Here is an 18,267-nt window from a genome sequence, read left to right as displayed (position 1 = left end):
AGCTTGTCGACAGATCAAGATCGGCTGTTGCTGACAGCTTACAACCTAGTAGGGGTAGTACCAGTACTGGAACAGAGAAGATATTGCATGCACAGGACCAACGAGCTCATGCGTTGCATTGGTGATGAGCAGCACTAGAACATGGTAGGGGCAGGTCCACCCCACCCAACAGACTGTTTGGTGACCTGCATCCATGCTCTGGCGACCAACTGGGTCATCTCATGATTCTTGACAGCTAAACCAATCATACATACATCGGTGCATGACGCCGGTTCCTTTCAGAGTTTAATAACTAAACAGCACTTGCATCAAAAAAGATTGTATGCCCAAAATAAAAAAAAGAGCGAAAAGAACAAAAGGGAAAGACTGTCACGGCGATGCGCTCCATCAAACAACAGTCATGCTATGCACACACCCAACACCTCATCATTCCAGAAGCCGAAAGCACATTACATACAGCTAGAAGATTTACAGGAAAAGAATTTATAGAAAAAAGAAAACAAAAACTAGTGAAGCCCACTCGTACTACCCTCTTTTTATACTCACTCACTCTATCTGGCAGCAAAGCTGGCATCGGCATGTTTTCAGGTTAATGAATTCTAAAGCTTGCACAAGGCCATGACCATGATTGCCGCCACAACCCACAAACACACCCCACGGGCGGCTCACCAACCAACCCTCTTGCCCTTGGGCAAAAGTTTGGAACCCCCCCGGGAAAACTAAACCAACACAAAAAGAGAACGTGGGAAGTGGTCCACAAAAATCCTGGACCTTGGAAGGCAGAATTGCTCCATGATCTGCCCTCCAAATGCCATTGCCGAACCGACTGTGACGTGTTCCAGGAGGAGCTCCTTCCTCTCCGGGAACCAACAAAACTTCTCCAATGACAATACTAGTTAGTCGGCAATCCTTTTTTTTCCTTATCATTATTGGCTGGACATAGGCACCAGGCTTTGCAGCTGATCTGGAACCAACAAGCAAGAATTAGTTTCTCTCAAATCATTTAGAATAGAACGTGGTATTTTAGGTAGTACTGTGCGAAGGACATGTGGGGATGCATGACTTCTTTAGGAAAGTAGAATTTTGTTTATTCATCGTGTATGTAACGGATAGAAGATAGAGAACAATCATCCTGTCACCATCCATGTTGAGAAAAAAAAATCAGCAAACTATCAATACTAGTTGTAGCATGTTACCTTCAGTCCGTGTAAAGATGTAGGTAATGAGGCGAAAGCTCCCCAGAGTTCCTTGCACGCTGCTCAATCCTTCTTAGGTCCCGGAGATGCTGTAATATCTCCTGAAGAAGATCAAACCCTTTGCCTCCTTTTTTCAAAGTCCTCACACACTGTTTTATATATTCCTTATCTGTCTCAAGAGCGTGCAGCCTCTCATTTACTTGATCGATTTCATTGGCAATTGCAAGCTTATGTTGCTCTCTAGCAAGGTCCAGTGTTACCTCTGTTGAATGATGTGCCTCATCACCTTGGGGGATGTTGCCAGCTTCCACAGTAGCATCGTCAAACAATGGAAGGAGCTTCTTTCCTCTGTAGGTTACACTTTTTCTTTTGTCATGAAGTTTAAAGCAGCTATCATCATCAGAGAAACCATTTGAGGCTCCACTTAAATGGTTTTCTTCTGACAAATGCTTCATGCTATCGGATTCTTCATCATCAAGATCAAAAAGTTTATCCTCTAGCACTTTAAGCTGTTCCAGTATGGAGAGTCTCTCTTCCTCAAAATCAGGTAGTGAACCATCAAGGGTAACAAGATGCCTGGCAGTTTCTTGTAGCACAACATCTGTAGGAATACTCCCATTGCTTCCATTAAGACCATGGGACGATTCATCACCTTCATAGAAACTTTGCGAAAGGTCATCACTGTCCTCAGCACTCGATGAAGTTGACGATGATCCATTCTGGTCATCAGCCTTGTGCCTTGACATTTTCCTCATCTTTACCTCATAGAGATGAACCTTGTGGCGATACAGCTCCAGTTCTCTCTCCAGATCTTGCTTCTCCTTCTCTCTCTTAACAACTAGTTCATTCAGCCTCTGCAGTGCTTCTTGGTCATACTCTGACTGTTCCTCCATAAGCCGCTGGTACTGGATCGCCTCCATCTGCATTGCAGCTTTCTGTTCTTGCAAGCGGTTTATCATTGCCATGGTTTCATCAGCAGCTATAGCAGCAGCGTTCCTCTCATTTTCAAGTTCAGAATATAGGGTCTTCAATGACTTGCGGGTGGAAGCCAAAGCAGATTTTAGTTGATCGACGCTCACCAATTCAGTGCTTTCCAGATCAGTAGACAAAGTAGCAACACTTGAATCTACAGATTTAGCATCAGAAGCAGCTGCTTTAGAATCCAACAGTTCCTGTGAATCACATATACCTTCAATATGAGTCGGTGTATCAGGCTCTCTGTCTTCTTCAGAGACACTATGATCCGGAGAGAACTTGTCTAAGCTTGTCAAAGGTTCATAAGAAATTTGATGTATGGCCGTTAGAGCAGCTTCAGTTGGATCCTCTTCAATATCTTCTGTTTAATATTTAATAATCAGTTTCAAAGTTTACACAATAATAATAGAAGTAACAATCTTGGGAAATAAACAAAGCGTTCTTGTGATCTCAGCATCTTACCTTTCCATGTGTTTGTGTTAACATTAAAATTGTCTGCTGCATACTGTAGAACATCTGCTGTTACAGAAGTGACTTTCTGCTTCACCTCAGCTTGCTCATCATCAGTATGAGCATATGAAGTTAGGCAACCATGTTCCCCAGAATCAATTGGCACAGAGTCACACTCTTGTTCCAACCCAGCCTGTGCGGTTCTCTCTCCTTCAAGTTCTTCATCAACATCCTCCCCGGAATGTACTGGTATTGAATCCAACTCCTGATTTACCTCAGCTTGTTGAACCTGCTTCTCCTCAGTCTTAGTTACAGCAACATGCTCAGAGGCTTCCACTGGCATAGAGTTCATTTTATCCTTTGACTCAGCCCGTGGAAAATGCTCCAACTCGATACTTCTTTCTAACCTCTCAACAAATTCATGGTCACTAGGATCTGTTGGCATGGCACACAATTCTTGTTGTGGAGTAGCCTGTTCAGCTTGCTCATCCTCAGATATCTCATCTTCAAATGATATTTTCTGATCCTTCTCCTCGATCTGAGTTACAGTGACATGCTCAGAAGCTTCCATTGGCATAGAGTTCATTTTATGCTTTGACTCAGCCCATGGAAAACGCTCCAACTCAATACTTCTGTCTAACCTCTCAACAAATTCATGGTCACTAGGATCTGTTGGCATGGCACACAATTCCTGTTGTGGAGTAGCTTGTTCAGCTTGCTCATCCTCAGATATCTCATCTTCAAATGATATTTTCTGATCCTTATCTTTCAATCCACTGTCATCCTCAGGAGCTGCATTTAATATTTTGAAAATAAGGTGTATGACTAACTAGCTTGAAAGAATCAGAAAAACATCACGGAACAACTTCAAGGACAGTAAATTATATGTTTTGTCTTCTATTCTGTTGAGAGGTCCATTTCATCCTATCAATTTTTTTTCTTAGGTTACTTTGCCTTCTTTTTTTTTTCCTTCCAGTTCAAGTGTTCAGCTATAGGTTCACCAGATATGCCCAGTGCTATTCAAAATATAGAATGACTAAAGGGGTACAACTACAATAGCACAGCCCAGTGAAAACACGAGCAGAACCATGACTTGATTTGGTAGATAGAAATAACTAAATTCTGATTCAGCACTAAAGGTGAGCAGAATAAACAGAAATGCATTAAAAGCACAAAACACAATAAAAGTGATATTCAGAGCTATAGTCAGCATGGCTAAACTAGAATAACAGAAAAGGTAATTTATCAAAGGAGGAATGACTTACACTGATGATCAGCAAAGGCCTCCGTGGTTTTGCCTGCATTTATCCCATCATCAAGTGTAGCTTCTATACAAGCTGGCGCAAAGACTAGGGCAGCAATCTGTTCATCAATCAGCCGATCAACCACACCATCAACCTTGTCATCATCAGATGTCATGACAATTTTCTCCTCATTGGTACTAACTGTGTTCTCCATGTCCACGTTGCTCTGCCTTACATCACCATGATCAACTGCTTCCTTTCCTTTACCACCAGATTGAGATGACACAGTGCCCATAGTGACCACCAAGGAATCATCAATTGATTCAAGAGGCACCATCCGCTCAACATTGGCAGCAACCTCGGCACCATAAGCCAAGACGCCAATTGAGTCATCCTCAACAAATGGCTTCTCGTCGAAGAGCTCGATCACAGGGCCTTTCTCGGAGACAAAGACCACGTTTTCATTTGGCCTCGCTGCCTCTTCCTCTTCCTTGTGCGCACAATCCGAGCCACGCGGCGCCGACGCGGTGAGCAAGAACGGCGGCGAGTAGAAGCCGCTCTCGAGCGCGACGCCGCAGCAGGCACAGGCGAGGTCCCGCTCTCCAAGCTCGCTCCGGCCCATCCACGACAGCATCGCCTTCTCAGGCGCCGCCGCGGCGGCGCAGTCCTCGCACATGTCCCCGGCATCCGCGAGCCGGCGGTGCGCGCTGCAGTAGCCGAGTCGCGACAGCTCGGCGGCGTGCACGTCGCACAGCAGGCGGCGCAGGGGCTCGGCGCCCCCGCCCCGGTGGTGCGGGTGCGGGTGGGAGTGGGCCTCGAAGAGGCTGTCGACGCCGAGGCGGGAGCAGAGCGCACACGGCGGCGCGAGGCCGAAGAAGGCGGCGAACCGGGAGATGAGGTAGGAGAAGACGCCGTTGGCGAGGAGCAGCGCGATGAGGATCCACTCGAGCAGCGCGTACGCGAGCACCCGCGCCACGCGGTTGCTCCTCTTGCACAGCGCCGCGGTGAGGGTGGCGCCCACGCCCGCCCCCGCCCCCGCCATGGGAGCCTGCGACACCATCGTCCCCGCAGCAAGGTTACTTGGGAACCCGCCGGAATGCGATGGATGCAGACGACGCCGACCTCGCAGCCCGGGGTTTGCCGTGGAATCCAAGGAAGCACAAAAACTAGTGCCTTCCTTCCCGAATCCTTCCCAGGCGGCCCCGAATTAGATTGGAGCGGAACGGAGCGGAGGACGCAATCCGAACGTGATTCGTTAGTGGCAAGCAACCACTGACGGACTCGGCTTCTCCGGATCAAAAAAAAAAGAGAAGAAAAAAGAAAAGAAGGAAAGGGAACTCTGCACAAACTCCTCCCTGCTACTGCTACTTATTGCAGCAAAGACGAGATTTTTCACAGGTGGAATCGGGGACGGAGAACGAGATCAGAAATCCGAGAGACGAACGAACGAAATCTTTACAGGGAGAGGAGCTGGGGCGGGACTAGGGCCTAGTGATAGTGACAGGAATGCGAACAGGCAGGAGAAGGAGAAGAGAGGGAGAAGGGGAAAGAGGCCGTTTGGTCGGAAGCGGATGGCCTAATAGAGAGGGGAATGACGGATGATGCGCGACCTGGAAGCCGAGAAATATCGCGAAAAAGAAGAAAAGTTGGGCGCTTTGAGCCAGTAATTCGCATTAGTGGGGCCTAATGACCGTGATTAAGTCGCTCTAACTACGTACCGGAGGTGAACGTTGGGGGTGAGTCGGCGGTAATTAGCCCGCCGGTGAGGCGGTGACTGAAGAAAGGGTCAGTAAAAGCAAGCAGAGCCTCGAGGCTAGTAGACTGGCAGTAGTATGGCAGGCTGCAGGACTCGGCCGGCGTAGGAACAACGGCATGATTTGTTATTGAGCACGTAATTACGGTTCCTTTTTTCTTCCCGTTGGAAAGGCTAGTGAGTTCCGATGAATACGCGGCGGCAGCATATAGATGAGTCGCGTCACTGGCCGATCGAGCATCTCTGAAGGTGAACACGAAAGCGACGATGATGTCTACGGCGTCAGTACTCAGTAGTAGGACAGTACGTGTGGCCAGTAGTACCACAGTACTACGCACTACGCAGTGTCCAGTAGCGAGCAGCAGGGCCGTTCTGGCTCGTTCCGTTTCCGCAGCAGTGGTGGGTTTCTTTCTACGCGCCGGTCGTTTTCCGTGGACCGGCGTTGCGTTGCGTTGCGTTGCGTCACCTGGACGGCGAGCCGGCGAGGCTTTGGTCGGTCGGTCACCGTCGCGTTGCGGCTTGGACATTGGACGGACGGGCTCGTTTCTTCCCCCGAATCCGCGACGCAACCGCGGGCAGCAGAGCGGAGAGGAAATCGGCACGGCAAAGTGGACGGACCCGGCAGTCCTGTCACTTTTGTTTATTTCGTGCCGCGGAGACGAGACGACTGGATCAGAGACATATTCATACGGGACGGGGACCGTTGGTGGTTGGGTTCGGGTCTCGCCAGCGCCGCCGCCGCCGCCAACGCCTCACGATCTGGAACGGGGAACCGGAGCAAACGTGGCGGCACTGTTTGATCCAGAACCTGGTGCTGTGCTGGTGGCGCCTTTGACCCGGCCAAGTTTCGCCAGCTTTTTTTGTTTGCTCACAGTCGCAGACTGTGCGTGTCGTCGGCGCGTGCGATGAATGAGGCCATGAGGGGCTGCGCTGCGCTGCGCGGCGTGTTCTCAAACGGCAGGCGTTCAGCAACTGTGTGCCGTGAGTCGACCAATGGAGAGATTTGGACTCTTTACTCGTGTATTAGATGCATATATAGGATATGATGGATTAGGCCTTGTTTAACAAAAACTTTTCAAAATTCTCCGTCACATCAAATCTTGGAGCACATGCATAAAACATTAGATATAGACAAAAATAAAAACTAATTGCACAGTTTGCCTATAAATCATGAGATGAATCTTTTGAGCATAGTTAGTCTATAATTGGATAATATTTGTCAAATAAAAAAGAAAATACTACATTGCCGAAATCCGAAATTTTTTCAGCACGCTTCTTTTTTGTATATCAGTATATCCTATCTATCTATATACTCCATCGTGCCGGTTTATAAGACATCTTCTGATATGACACAACCTTTTACATTATATTTTATTTTGTAATTTTTATTATGAGTATAAGCCTAGATAGTATATTTAATTACAAATATACCGTGTTCATATGAGTTAGGGTGTGTTTAGATCCATTTTTTTAATTTTTACATTGTACCATTTCGTTTTTATTTGGTAATCATTGTCCAATCATGAACTAACTAGGCTCAAAAAATTTGTCTTGCGATTTACAGATAAATTATACAAATAATTATTTTTTTATGTATATTTAATACTCTATGCATGTGCCGCAAGATTCTATGTGACGGATAAATTTGAAATTTTTTAGGAACTAAACAAGGCCTAAATAGGCCCTTAGAATCACAGGCATTCATATGTCCAACAACAGTGTGGAGTCTTATTCCATATATTAGAATATATGACACAACCGCTACATAAATCTCTAAGCCACAAGTTGTTCAAGTGATCGTGTAATGAGGTTTGTGTTTACTTTCACAATGTTTAGTTGCTTTCACAATACTTCATCCATACCTGCGTATGCAATAATCCTATGAATATGTTTGGTGTCTGTATGGATGGATAAGAATGTAGACCAACACACGAGGCACCGCATCCATGAATCCACTAGTCAGGATGGCCAATGAAACTCATTGTCATTGTGTGTCTTTCCATTTGGTCAGCATGAGGATGTAATTTTGTATCCGCTTATACTGATGCTATTTATACTCAGTAGGCAACTAAATAGGGTTCTCTCATATTATACACTCAGTTAAAATAAGGGTCTTGTTTAGTTGTAAATTTTTTTGTAAAATAGTTACGTTCATATTTGAATCTTTTCGGTCTTGAATAGTGTTTCGGATTTTTCTGATGGCGAGACGAATGTTGGCTTGTTTGTTGGTCGTCAGATATTGTAAGCATGCGTGCCTGGTTACACGAGGAGGAGCATAGGGAATTATTATTTTTCTGCAAAACTAACGTTATATTCAAGCATCAACAACATGGTACTACAAACAAACTCAGGGCACCCCTGTTTGGATCAGTTTGTGTATGGTTTTCGGTTGCCAATACCCGTTTGCTGAACTGAAGTAGTACTGAACTGCCGAAAGATTCCCTCGCGTGTGCCCAAGGAGGATGAGCAAATACGATATACCCGTTTGCAGATGGCAGTGCTGATAGAATAGATGCCCTGGGCATTGTCTGCAATTGCACGCTTAGGGCGACGTAGCTAACTGATATCACTATTCATTCAATGTGCACTACACCACAACCTTTAAACAGCGACTAACTTGGGGTTGCTAAAAAGGGTCTAAAGCAATGGACAGTCCGTTGCTATAAGTTACAGCAACGGACCCCTGCAGATGCTAATGAAGCCGTTGTTGTATATATACAGCAACGGATCTGACATTTAGCAACGGACAGTTCGATGAAGCAATTTTTAGCAACGAACAAGCTGTAAGTGCTTTCAGCAACAGACAGTTCATTGCAATAATAACTTTTAGCAACTGATAGTCTATCGAGCTAAATTTAATAGGTACAAAAAAATGCATATGTAATTAACACTGAAGCACATTAAGTTCCAATACAATATTAAATTGCAACACACAAATGGCCACATTAATCATGTCATTTATGTCAAAGGAGTACATCCATAATCATGTCACAGTTTAAGCTTGTTGCCATCAAGCCAAAATACAAAGACATTGTAGCTGACAGCAGCCAGTAGCACCATCAGGTTTGTGTACAGCTAGTTGTTTTATCAAAAGCCATCAAGCAAAAGATAGCACCATCAGGTTCAAGTCCAAAACAAGCACTACAGTAGTGTAGCCCAAAAGAAATCATATTTGCTCTAAATTAACAGCCAATAGCCTAGCAGCCTAGCTCCATTTATCATCTCTGAGATGATCCGACAGCCGCTTGAGATCTTTGAGAACCAGCAGCACCATGAGAAGATCTTGGTTGCTGACTGCAAACCTTCAGCTGTCAAGTACCATACCATTAGTTAGAAACTGTAGATACCAACCACATATCAATTAAAATAGAATAGCTAGAAGTGGACATTACTCGATTAAATGGCCAAGCAATCGGCATCTGTACAGCATCGCCTAGTGTCTTAATTTTAGCATAAGGGCGTGGCACTAATGTTTCACGTCTAAGAACAACATTCACAACAACTTCACAAAATTTTGTTCCAAGAGCCACACCTGCTAGCTTGTTGTTTGGATTAACTGAAACAACAGTTGCCTTACCCACTTTTTCGTTACTCAACATGGCAAATAAGATGACCTCACTTCCAGCCTGTAGTAGATGATGAACAAATGAGAAATTTATAAATGGTAGGTTGAGCAGCTATTAACTCACAAGTAGAAATTTGCACAAGGTTGAGAAGATTACAAGTCCATCATGTGTAAACTTTTGGACATTGTTCCTTGGTGGTGATGTTGTCTTGTTCATGGCAGCTGAGGCTGCATGGACTGCAGCATGCTGATTGGCTTCATGTTCAGGTTCCTCATCATAAGGTTCCTCATTGCAGTTGCCACCCCCTATGTAGTCATCATCTTCTTCACCTTCAACATATTGATTGGCCTCATCGAATCCCTCACATCTTGGGCTCTACATCAAGCATAAGAACATATTAGTATATGGCAAACATTTAGATTTGTATATTAGAGCCATGCTGTGAAAAGTCATTTTGAAGTACTTCACCATTTGTTGTCTTGAGTTAGAACCATGCTGTGAGAGTGTTTCGACATTTCAAAGTTCTAGCGCCATCCTTTGCGCTTCCCTTTCTTGCATTTCCAAGATACGTTGTTCTAGCACTCTAAGGTCACTTTCAGCCTTTTGACGTGCCAAAACTTGTATTTGGAGCTTTGTCGATGTGTATGCCTTAAGTCCTGGGGTACCAATGTCTTGAGGAGTTGGTCCCAAACCCAAACAACGGACTCGCCCCCTTGGCTCCTTTACTCCACAAACAGCAACAAAAGCATCACCTTGCTGAATCGTTCTATCCATCAACTCCGGACGGGCTTGAACAACTTCTTTCAGCTCGTTCTAAGAATATATAACAAGAATATATAACACAATAAGAGAAGTACAGGTGGAGAAAGATAAAGGCTTTTTGTGGCTGTGAAATTGGAACATTTCATTTCATAAGTGCAACAGGCACTGCAACTTGAGAATATGATTGTCACTACAATATGATTGACTAGGAAGAGAGACTTTGAAAATGGAATACATACAAGTGCTTATCTAATAGTGTGAAAAACATCTAAAGACCACTATGTCTTTATTTATTTCAAATAGTGTAAAAAACTACTCACAATTGCTGCATAAACTTACAATTGTTGTTGCTGCTTGGCTTAAAGGCACACCGTTTTTTCTTGTATGTGTTTTTGTATAGACTTCATATCTTCGAGGAGGGCGCCCAAGTTGCTGACCCTACAAGATATTAAATTTGCACATGTCAAAATAACCCAAAAATGATCCATTCAAATGAGACGAGAATGATATGTTTCTGTACCAGTTTATATGCAGCAGAAGCGTAGCTCACACTACCAGACGTGTGCATAAACTTCACCTTTGCACGATTGTCTTTTCCTCTTGCCGCTAGAGCCTATGACAAAAAGTGTTACATTACATATGCATGTTGTTGAAAAAAAACAAGTCCAATTGGTAATTGACAAAACAGATATATATTACTTAGTGCTTACTTGAGACTCGGGAGACCTCCAATATTTGAGAAGAGATTCCAATTCATGATCATCTATTCTATGACCATGTAAGTTCTTGAGTTCCTCATCAGTCAATGTTTCATCAAAAATTTGTTGCTTAAGTTTTGCCTTAAACTGCTTCCATTTCGCTCCAGCACTAGACATAACCCAGTCCAAGGCTTTGTCATCTATATCAAATCGTTTCTAGGAAGTAAAGAATAATATGTCAATCAGCAGAGAAGCTCATCAATTTTCAAGCCTACTCTGTGAATCTGCAAGGTTGTGTTTACAAAAGAGAAACAACAATATATATTCAATATCCAATTACTGCTGAAATACAATAACGAGAAACACAGCAAGCTACTTCTAATGCTGACGAAATGAATAGCAGAAGCTCCTAACTATTGGTGGTGGGGCAATCCAGGGCAATCTGGTGTACCACAGTTCCTATTCATCTCAGTGCAAAGAATTAATCTAGACATTAGTTGTACTGCAGTTAATCTAGACATTTAAAGCATAACCTGGACAAGTAATTAATCAAGACAGTACCTTGATTTCTTTCCAAAGTGTTATTTTCTTTTCACCATCCACAAGCCTCCAATCAGAGCATCCAAGTGGCAACGTTTTCCTAGCTTGAACTCCAATAACACTAGAAAGCTTCCTATAATTTTCTCCAATAGGCTGCCCTTTGTCATTTAGTTCTATTTTAATTTTAGACATGCTGCCAGGTTCCTTTGATAATATATCATCCATTCTAGTGATACTCCTTCCTCCTTTCCTCTTCTTTTTTGTACTACTATGCATATCTGCAACTCTAAGGGTCATTAGGAATCACAACTAAAAGATCTCAAATAGGGTTAGTTACAATACATACCTTCATTCTCACTTAAGAAGTCTCCAGTTACTCCATAGCTAGCATTTTCCTCATTTGTAATTGCAATATCAGAATTTGGTCTTTCAGGCCTTGGCCGCAAATTATGATTGGTAGCTGTTGCTTCCCTTGTCTCCTGAGTTTTCTGCACAACATCATGTGAACATGAACTAACCATCTACAAATCTATACCATGATAATTCATTGCAGCAAGATTAGGCTGACCTTCAATCTTTTCCTTGGTTGAATTGGCTGTTGTAAGGCCCTTGTACATTGTCCAAGTTTCAACTCAGTGAACTTCTTTTGGTTCCTTGCACATTGTGCCATTCTCTGCAGCTCATATGGATTGATAAAAGCTTCCCTATTGTTTCCTCTTGCGCTTGACATTTGTACTCCTAAAAAGGAACAAACAAGTTAGCCAAATTTGTTTATACAAACATAAATGCAAGTATTTTGCAAGTAAATAATAACAAAAACATGATAGCCACATTGTGCCAACAAGACTTACTTCTTTCTAGACTTTTTTCGATCAACAATTATACCATCTATATCTGTCCTAACAGCAGGGATAATCCCATTAACAACATCCACAGTAACACCAACATTTAAATCAGGTAATGGCACAACTAGTCCATTGCCATTTTCGATATGCTCAATCTCCAAATTATCAAGGTCATAGTAGTCTCTTGGTTTTGATTGAGAAACAGAAAACCAGTCTGAATCGGTTCCCTCAGGAACATAGAAGACCTGAATGGCTTGTGATGCTAGAATGAAAGGCTCATCTGAAATTTTTTCACCGGTATTGAATAAATGCTTAAAGTTGACAATGGTGACCCCGAATTGATCGGTCTTAACCCACTTATCTTCCACACGGTTGTCAACCCAATCACATTTGAAAAGAACAACATTACCTTCGTGTGCATAGTTCAGTTCAACAATATCCTTTACAACTCCATAATAAGTTTTCTTTCCCATGATAAAGTTATTGTTATTTCCACTTTCAAAGCATGTTGTCTCTGCAACTAGAGCAACCCCACTATTTTGAATAGACCTGCCTACATCATAGGAATATGTGTGGAAATCAAATCCATTTATTCTATAGCTACTGTACTTTCGTGCAACCATCATTGGCATCTTAGCTAAAATTTTAATCTCATTCGGTGCTTCCTCAAACATTTCTTCTACCTGGAGTTAAACAAAATACTTTGGTTAATTACTAAGCTTGACATGAAGTAGGTTATAACATGTGTCAAGTTTTTTTCCTACTTACATGTGATTTAAACCACTCATGGAAGCATTCATGCTTCATGCGGCTGATATCTCGTTGATTTCGAACTCCAATTGAGGTTAGATAATGAGTATACTTGCTGCAAATGTTAGTTGGTAAGTTTACTGTCCATGGGAAAGTAAACATGTGTTACCAAGTGAATTAGGAAACTTACTCCAAGTAAGGTTCTATATTAGCATAGTTGAATAGGACATATCTATGAGCTTGAAGCCATGTCTTGTGCTCTAAAGTCACCGTGCTCTTCCCAGCCAGACCATGCCCAGTACTATGAAATATAGTTGTACTTGATGGTTCTATGTGCAGCCCCTCATTAGTTGTAACTTGTCGGTAAAATTGATTCGATCCATGTAAATAATGAGCACAAAGTGTAAGGCTGTTGTAAAACAAAGAACCCTCCATGATTGATCCCTCAGGATGGCTTTTTGTTCGAACACTAACCTTAAGTCTCATTATAAACCTATAAAGACATATAATAGCCTCATCATGCTGTAAATTAATATGTATTTAGTTTGTTTCTAAGTTCAAATATGCCAAAGAAAGTACCTCTCAACAGGCCACATGCTACGAAAATGTACTGGACCAGCCATTCTTGCTTGGGCAGGAAGATGGACCATCAAATGTACCATCATGTCAAAGAAGGACGGAAGAAATATGGTCTCCAGAAGGCTCAAGGTTTCAGATATATCAGCCTCTAGATTATTCATGTCACTTTCTCTAAAAACAGGTGCAGAAATTTTCTTAAAAAAATGACTAACACGAGCAACAGCAGCACTAACTACCTCTGGCAATATTTTTCGTACAGCCAGCGGTAGTAAGTCTTGTAGAACAATGTGGCACTCATGACTCTTTAACCCAAACACTTTTTTCTCATTGACATGAACGTTGTGTCGAATATCAGACGCGTAACCAGCAGGGAACTTTACCCCTTTTAGTATTTCACAAAATAATTTCTTCTCATCAGGACTCATTGAATATGGTGCAGGTGGTATATAAAATTGATCTTCAATTTCAATAGTGTGAAGGTCACTTCTAATACCAAGAGCTTGAAGGTCCAAGCGAGAATTCAGATTGTCCTTAGATTTCCCATCGGTGCCCAGGAATGTATTAACCAAGTTCTCATAAACATTTTTCCCTATGTGCATGACATCAAAGTTATGGCGCATCATCAAATCTTTCCAATATGGAAGTTTGAACCAAATTGATCTCCTCTTGAAAATGACCAGCGGCTCCCCTTCTTTGCGTCTCTTGGTAGCTGGTTTCTTATCCTTGCCATAAACTGTGACAAGATCTTTAGTACACTCTAAAATTTCCTCTCCAGAAAGTAGAGTTGGTGCCAATCTAAGCTCGGTTGAACCAAATTTCTGCTCATCATACCTAAATGGGTGCTCTCCATGTAAGAACCTACGATGACCCATATAGCAAGTCTTGCTGCCATTACCAAGTCTAAATGAGCATATATAAGAGTGACAATCAGGACATGCTGCTTCACCAGATGTAACACAACCAGACACATATCCTAAACCTGGGAAATCTGTAATAGTCCACAGTACTGCAGCACGCAACTGGAAATATTCTCCCTTAGAAGGATCATAAGTTCTAACTCCTTTGACAAACAGATCTAACAAATCCTCAATAAGTGGCTGAAAATACACATCCATATTATGACCAGGAGCACGCTTCCCAGGAATCAAAAAGGAAAGGATGAAGTTTGATTGCTTCATGCACATTGAAGGTGGAAAATTTAATGGTATACATATACCCGGCCAAATGCTATAACTAACATTCTGGCTCCTATACGGATTAAATCCATCTATGGCAAATGCCAAACGGATATTGCGGTTCTCCTTAGCAAACTCTGGATGTTTGTCATCAAAGTCTTTCCAAAGAGGAGAATCTGCAGGATGCCTAAGAAAATCATTTCTTGTTCGCTCCTCATCATGCCATCTTGTAAGAGCCGCTGTTTTTGATGATAGAAACAGCCTTTGGAGACACTTCTTTATTGGAAAATAGCGAAGAATCTTCTTAGCAACTTTATAAACATGCTTCCCATCTAGACTGTTTCTAACTGATTTCCACCGTGAAACCTCACACTTTGGACATGAATTAGAATCCTTATGGTCCTTCCAGTAGAGAATACAATCGTTTTCACAGGAATGGATACTAATGTACCCAAGACCTATGGATTTAATCAATTTTTTAGATTCATGGAAGTTTCTAGGTAGTGCTGAACCCTCTGGTAATGCATCATTAAGAAGATCTAGTAGTAGGTCAAAACTTCTATCAGTCCATCCTCCGAGAAGTTTTATGTGAAGCAATCTGATCAAGAAACGTAGTTTCTTATATTTCTTGCAAGTAGGGTACAACTCTTGGCTATTGGCTTCTACCAATTTCTGGAGGGCTTGTAGGTCATCACTAGGATTGAAATCAGAATTATCATCTTCAAAATCCCCTCCATCATCTAGACCACCAGCTATGTCCCTAAGCAACTCAGATATTTCATCATCTTCAATCTCTTCAATAGGGACAGCACCATCAGTGTTCCCAGAATTCACATCGGATGAACTAGCTTTTCCATGGAAGTTCCAAGTTGTGTACCCCCTTAAAAACCCGTCACATATCAAGTGTTCACGTACATCATACGCCTCTCTCCAAAATGAATTAGCACACTTTCTGCAAGGGCATAATATCTTGTTTCCTATCGCTGAATTTCTAAACGCATAAGCTATGAAACCATTCACACCCTGTATATATACCTTGCTGTGCCTACATGGGATTCATTATGTCAAATTCCATGTTAACTACATTAAGTCTAAAAAGTTAAGAAATGGTTCTTGTGTGTACCTAGGCTCATTCTCAATCCATGTTTTATCCATAGACCTTGGTGGGGAGATCAAGGGGTTTTCTTTATGTATATTTGGACACTACAACATCACACATCAACAGAAAAACCACAAGACAATTTGTAGCTTAGAACAAGGCAATCTGGTAGTGATGCATAGAACAAGGCAATCTGGTAGTAATCAACGAGATCGAAAACTAGATAAATAGAACCTTACCGTTTCACAGAAGCTCCTTCAACCAACAATTTCTCAGCAATGAAGGTCGGCTGCTATGATTGTTCTGAAAATATAGAAATCCTTGCAAGGTATTCACCACCTCCTTTACCCAAAAAAACAAGGAAATATAAAATGCACTGTTGGTATGTGCAAGAGCATAGGAAAATTCGAATTCGAGTAGTGCAGGCAGCTACAACTACTAATTTGAGCATATATTCACTGAGACTATAAACAAGCTCACATGCTCAAACTACTGATGTCGGAAATAAAGATAATATCATTGGAGCTAATTTTCTGAAATAAAGATGAGATCTGAGATTGTTTTCATTCCTTCTGAGCATCTGTACCATGTTTCCTACTACGAGCAAGTCTGCAACTGAGGATACTACATATAGAAACTATAAAATAAACAAAATTGCAGAAGTAGTTTGAGCATGTGAGCTATCGACACACAATATGCAGGTTACATTTTCTACCAAATTTGCTCATTCTCAACCAAATTTGCATCAGCAGGCGATCAGATTGTACTACTAAACAGCACACACGATTCACCAATTGAAGCAATGCGACAAAGGTAAATGCTCACTGGTTTTAGTACCTCGACACCAAGAATTTGGCAACCAGCTCCTCCAAGTTCACCTGCAATGAACCTCACGCACCGGCCTGGAACCAGAAATTCCCCAATCCAGCACCTCAGCGACAGGGCACCAAAGCGGAAACACAGCAAACGTACGGGGAAGAGGGTAATGACTGCAGTTACCTCAAGGCCGACCTCGGACTGGAGGGCGACGAGCGTGCGCGGACTCGAGGAAGGTGGCGACGGAGGCAACCACCAGCCAGCGAGAGGGCAAGGGTGTGGAGGCGGCGGCAGCAGTCCCCGGCAGCGGCGGCGGCAATCCCTGGCAGCGGCGGCGGCAGTCCCTGGCGGCGTCCGTGGGCGGGTGGCAGCGAGGATGATGGGGGCGGAGCTGAGGAGGCGAGGATGATGGGGGCGGGGCTGAGAGGCGAGGATGGGGGTGCGGTGGTGGCGGCGCGGCAGTGAAGAGCGTGAGCGCGGGAGCTGAGCGCGAGCGGCGGCAGGAAAAGTGACGGCGGTGGGTTGGGGCTGGGGTGACTTAGGGTTTCATATTACTTTGGGCCAAAATTTTTGTGGGACGGGCCGAAAACATGTCATCACTAGAAATTTTATTCAGCAACGGACGATCCAACTCAAATGTTACTATATAGCGACGGACCATCCAATACAAAATTAAAATAATTATAGCAACGGACCATCCATTGAAGTACACAAATTTAGCAACGGAGGATCCATAAAGAACCTTCAGCAACTGACCGTTCAATGCTAAATTTCGTCTTTAGCAACTGACATCCGATGCTATTTAAGTGTTGTGGTGTAGTGGTGGAAGAAAAATACTTATCAGCCACTACTTTAAATCATTATTTTTCAGCTATAGAATAATATTTTTCTCTCAAAATAAATATCAACGTAAGCAGGAGCCACAGATTCTCATGCGCTCGTAGCCAGCATTCACGACACTCATCGGTATGCATGCTCAGCTTTTGATTTTTTTTTTTTATCTTTTCATGGTGCCATGTCAGTCGATGAAATCGTCGGTCCGTTCGGTACGCGCTTACATTAGCATTAAGAAACATCAACGTCCGCCTAAGCGCAATTAACATGAACATTTTTTTCATTTACTTATACATACGCGGTCGTTTCAGATCATATTTTTTAGTTTCCATGTGCTGCACAATCAGCTTGGAAAATATAATCACGAAACAAACCGTTGCCGATGGATCACATATTCTTTTCTATCGTTTTCTTCTAGTTTCTAGCTCTAATTTTCTATTGCTGCAAACTTTTACAGGGGTTATGTATTATATTCCCAGCATCAGTAGGAAGTCTCTATCTCCATGCGATGTAGAAACTTGAAAGTTGAAAGTACTAGAACAACAATGGGACAGTTGCGATCCATCTCATCAACTTTCAACGATATGTTCGAATATAAAAATCGCTTTAAAACCCTTGTTCATCAACACGCGGCCGTGCCGTGCACACGACGTGCTATGTAAATTTGCTCGGTCGCTATCAGGCTCGATCGGCGTGTAATTACGGATCATCTCATCTGGGATATTCTCTAGTATTTATTATGAAAAACAAAATCAACCGAATCGCAAACATCGCATGCATTTTCATATATACATGACGATATTGACAGTCAGATACCTTCAAAATCTTCAATTCCAGTGCCTATTTAGTTGGCCAGTTCTGGCTGAAAGGTTCCAGAGAATTTTCCAATATAATGCAACGCAGACAGCTCAAGGAGCCACTGGTCAGGCGGCGTATGCGGCCGAAAGGCAACTAAAAAGTAGGTTGGCAGCTGGAATCAAACGGC

General features: G+C 42.8%; 2 protein-coding genes across 5 annotated transcripts; both read right to left on the bottom strand.

Moving 5' to 3' along the window:
- LOC8062924 (myosin-binding protein 3) lies at positions 351-5,467 on the bottom strand. Of its 2 annotated transcripts, none has more exons than XM_021447226.1 (4): positions 3,887-5,467; positions 2,634-3,413; positions 1,197-2,532; positions 351-964 (listed from the first exon to the last, which is right to left on the bottom strand). In XM_021447226.1, the coding sequence occupies exons 1-3, from the start codon at positions 4,923-4,925 to the stop codon at positions 1,199-1,201; spliced, it is 3,153 nt and encodes a 1,050-aa protein (XP_021302901.1). In that variant the 5' UTR covers positions 4,926-5,467; the 3' UTR covers positions 351-964; positions 1,197-1,198. The 2 variants fall into 2 exon arrangements, with proteins under 2 accessions (XP_021302901.1, XP_021302904.1); XM_021447229.1 differs by having other exon boundaries at positions 1,197-2,529.
- Positions 8,542-16,717, bottom strand: LOC110431921. 3 transcript variants are annotated; one of them, XM_021451738.1, is made up of 13 exons: positions 16,632-16,717; positions 16,470-16,534; positions 15,872-15,974; positions 11,753-11,922; positions 11,531-11,672; positions 11,206-11,462; positions 10,657-10,860; positions 10,467-10,559; positions 10,286-10,384; positions 9,653-9,997; positions 9,341-9,559; positions 9,011-9,244; positions 8,542-8,926 (listed from the first exon to the last, which is right to left on the bottom strand). In XM_021451738.1, exons 4-10 carry the CDS (start codon positions 11,912-11,914, stop codon positions 9,701-9,703), a joined length of 1,254 nt encoding a protein of 417 aa, XP_021307413.1. In that variant the 5' UTR covers positions 11,915-11,922; positions 15,872-15,974; positions 16,470-16,534; positions 16,632-16,717; the 3' UTR covers positions 8,542-8,926; positions 9,011-9,244; positions 9,341-9,559; positions 9,653-9,700. The 3 variants fall into 3 exon arrangements, with proteins under 3 accessions (XP_021307413.1, XP_021307414.1, XP_021307415.1); XM_021451739.1 differs by lacking the exons at positions 16,470-16,534; positions 16,632-16,717 and having other exon boundaries at positions 15,872-15,979; XM_021451740.1 differs by lacking the exons at positions 15,872-15,974; positions 16,470-16,534; positions 16,632-16,717 and adding an exon at positions 12,036-12,351.

Source organism: Sorghum bicolor, chromosome 1 (assembly GCF_000003195.3).
Source record: "Sorghum bicolor cultivar BTx623 chromosome 1, Sorghum_bicolor_NCBIv3, whole genome shotgun sequence".
Classification (NCBI taxonomy): Eukaryota; Viridiplantae; Streptophyta; class Magnoliopsida; order Poales; family Poaceae; genus Sorghum; species Sorghum bicolor.
The sequence above is the reverse complement of the archived record's forward strand: the minus strand, read 5'-3'. Positions and strand labels throughout refer to the sequence as shown.

Excerpts from the sequence above, each read along its gene's own strand:
- LOC110431921 (XM_021451738.1), bottom strand. The coding sequence starts at position 11,914 with ATGTCAAGCGCAAGAGGAAACAATAGGGAAGCTTTTATCAATCCATAT. Across the intron at positions 10,560-10,656 it reads GGAGGTCTCCCGAGTCTCAA|GCTCTAGCGGCAAGAGGAAA; the intron begins GTAAGCACTAAG and ends TTTTTGTCATAG. Across the intron at positions 9,998-10,285 it reads GCCAAGCAGCAACAACAATT|AACGAGCTGAAAGAAGTTGT; the intron begins GTAAGTTTATGC and ends ATATATTCTTAG.
- LOC8062924 (XM_021447226.1), bottom strand. The coding sequence starts at position 4,925 with ATGGTGTCGCAGGCTCCCATGGCGGGGGCGGGGGCGGGCGTGGGCGCC. Across the intron at positions 3,414-3,886 it reads GGCCTTTGCTGATCATCAGT|CTCCTGAGGATGACAGTGGA; the intron begins GTAAGTCATTCC and ends TATTAAATGCAG. Across the intron at positions 2,533-2,633 it reads TAACACAAACACATGGAAAG|AAGATATTGAAGAGGATCCA; the intron begins GTAAGATGCTGA and ends AATATTAAACAG.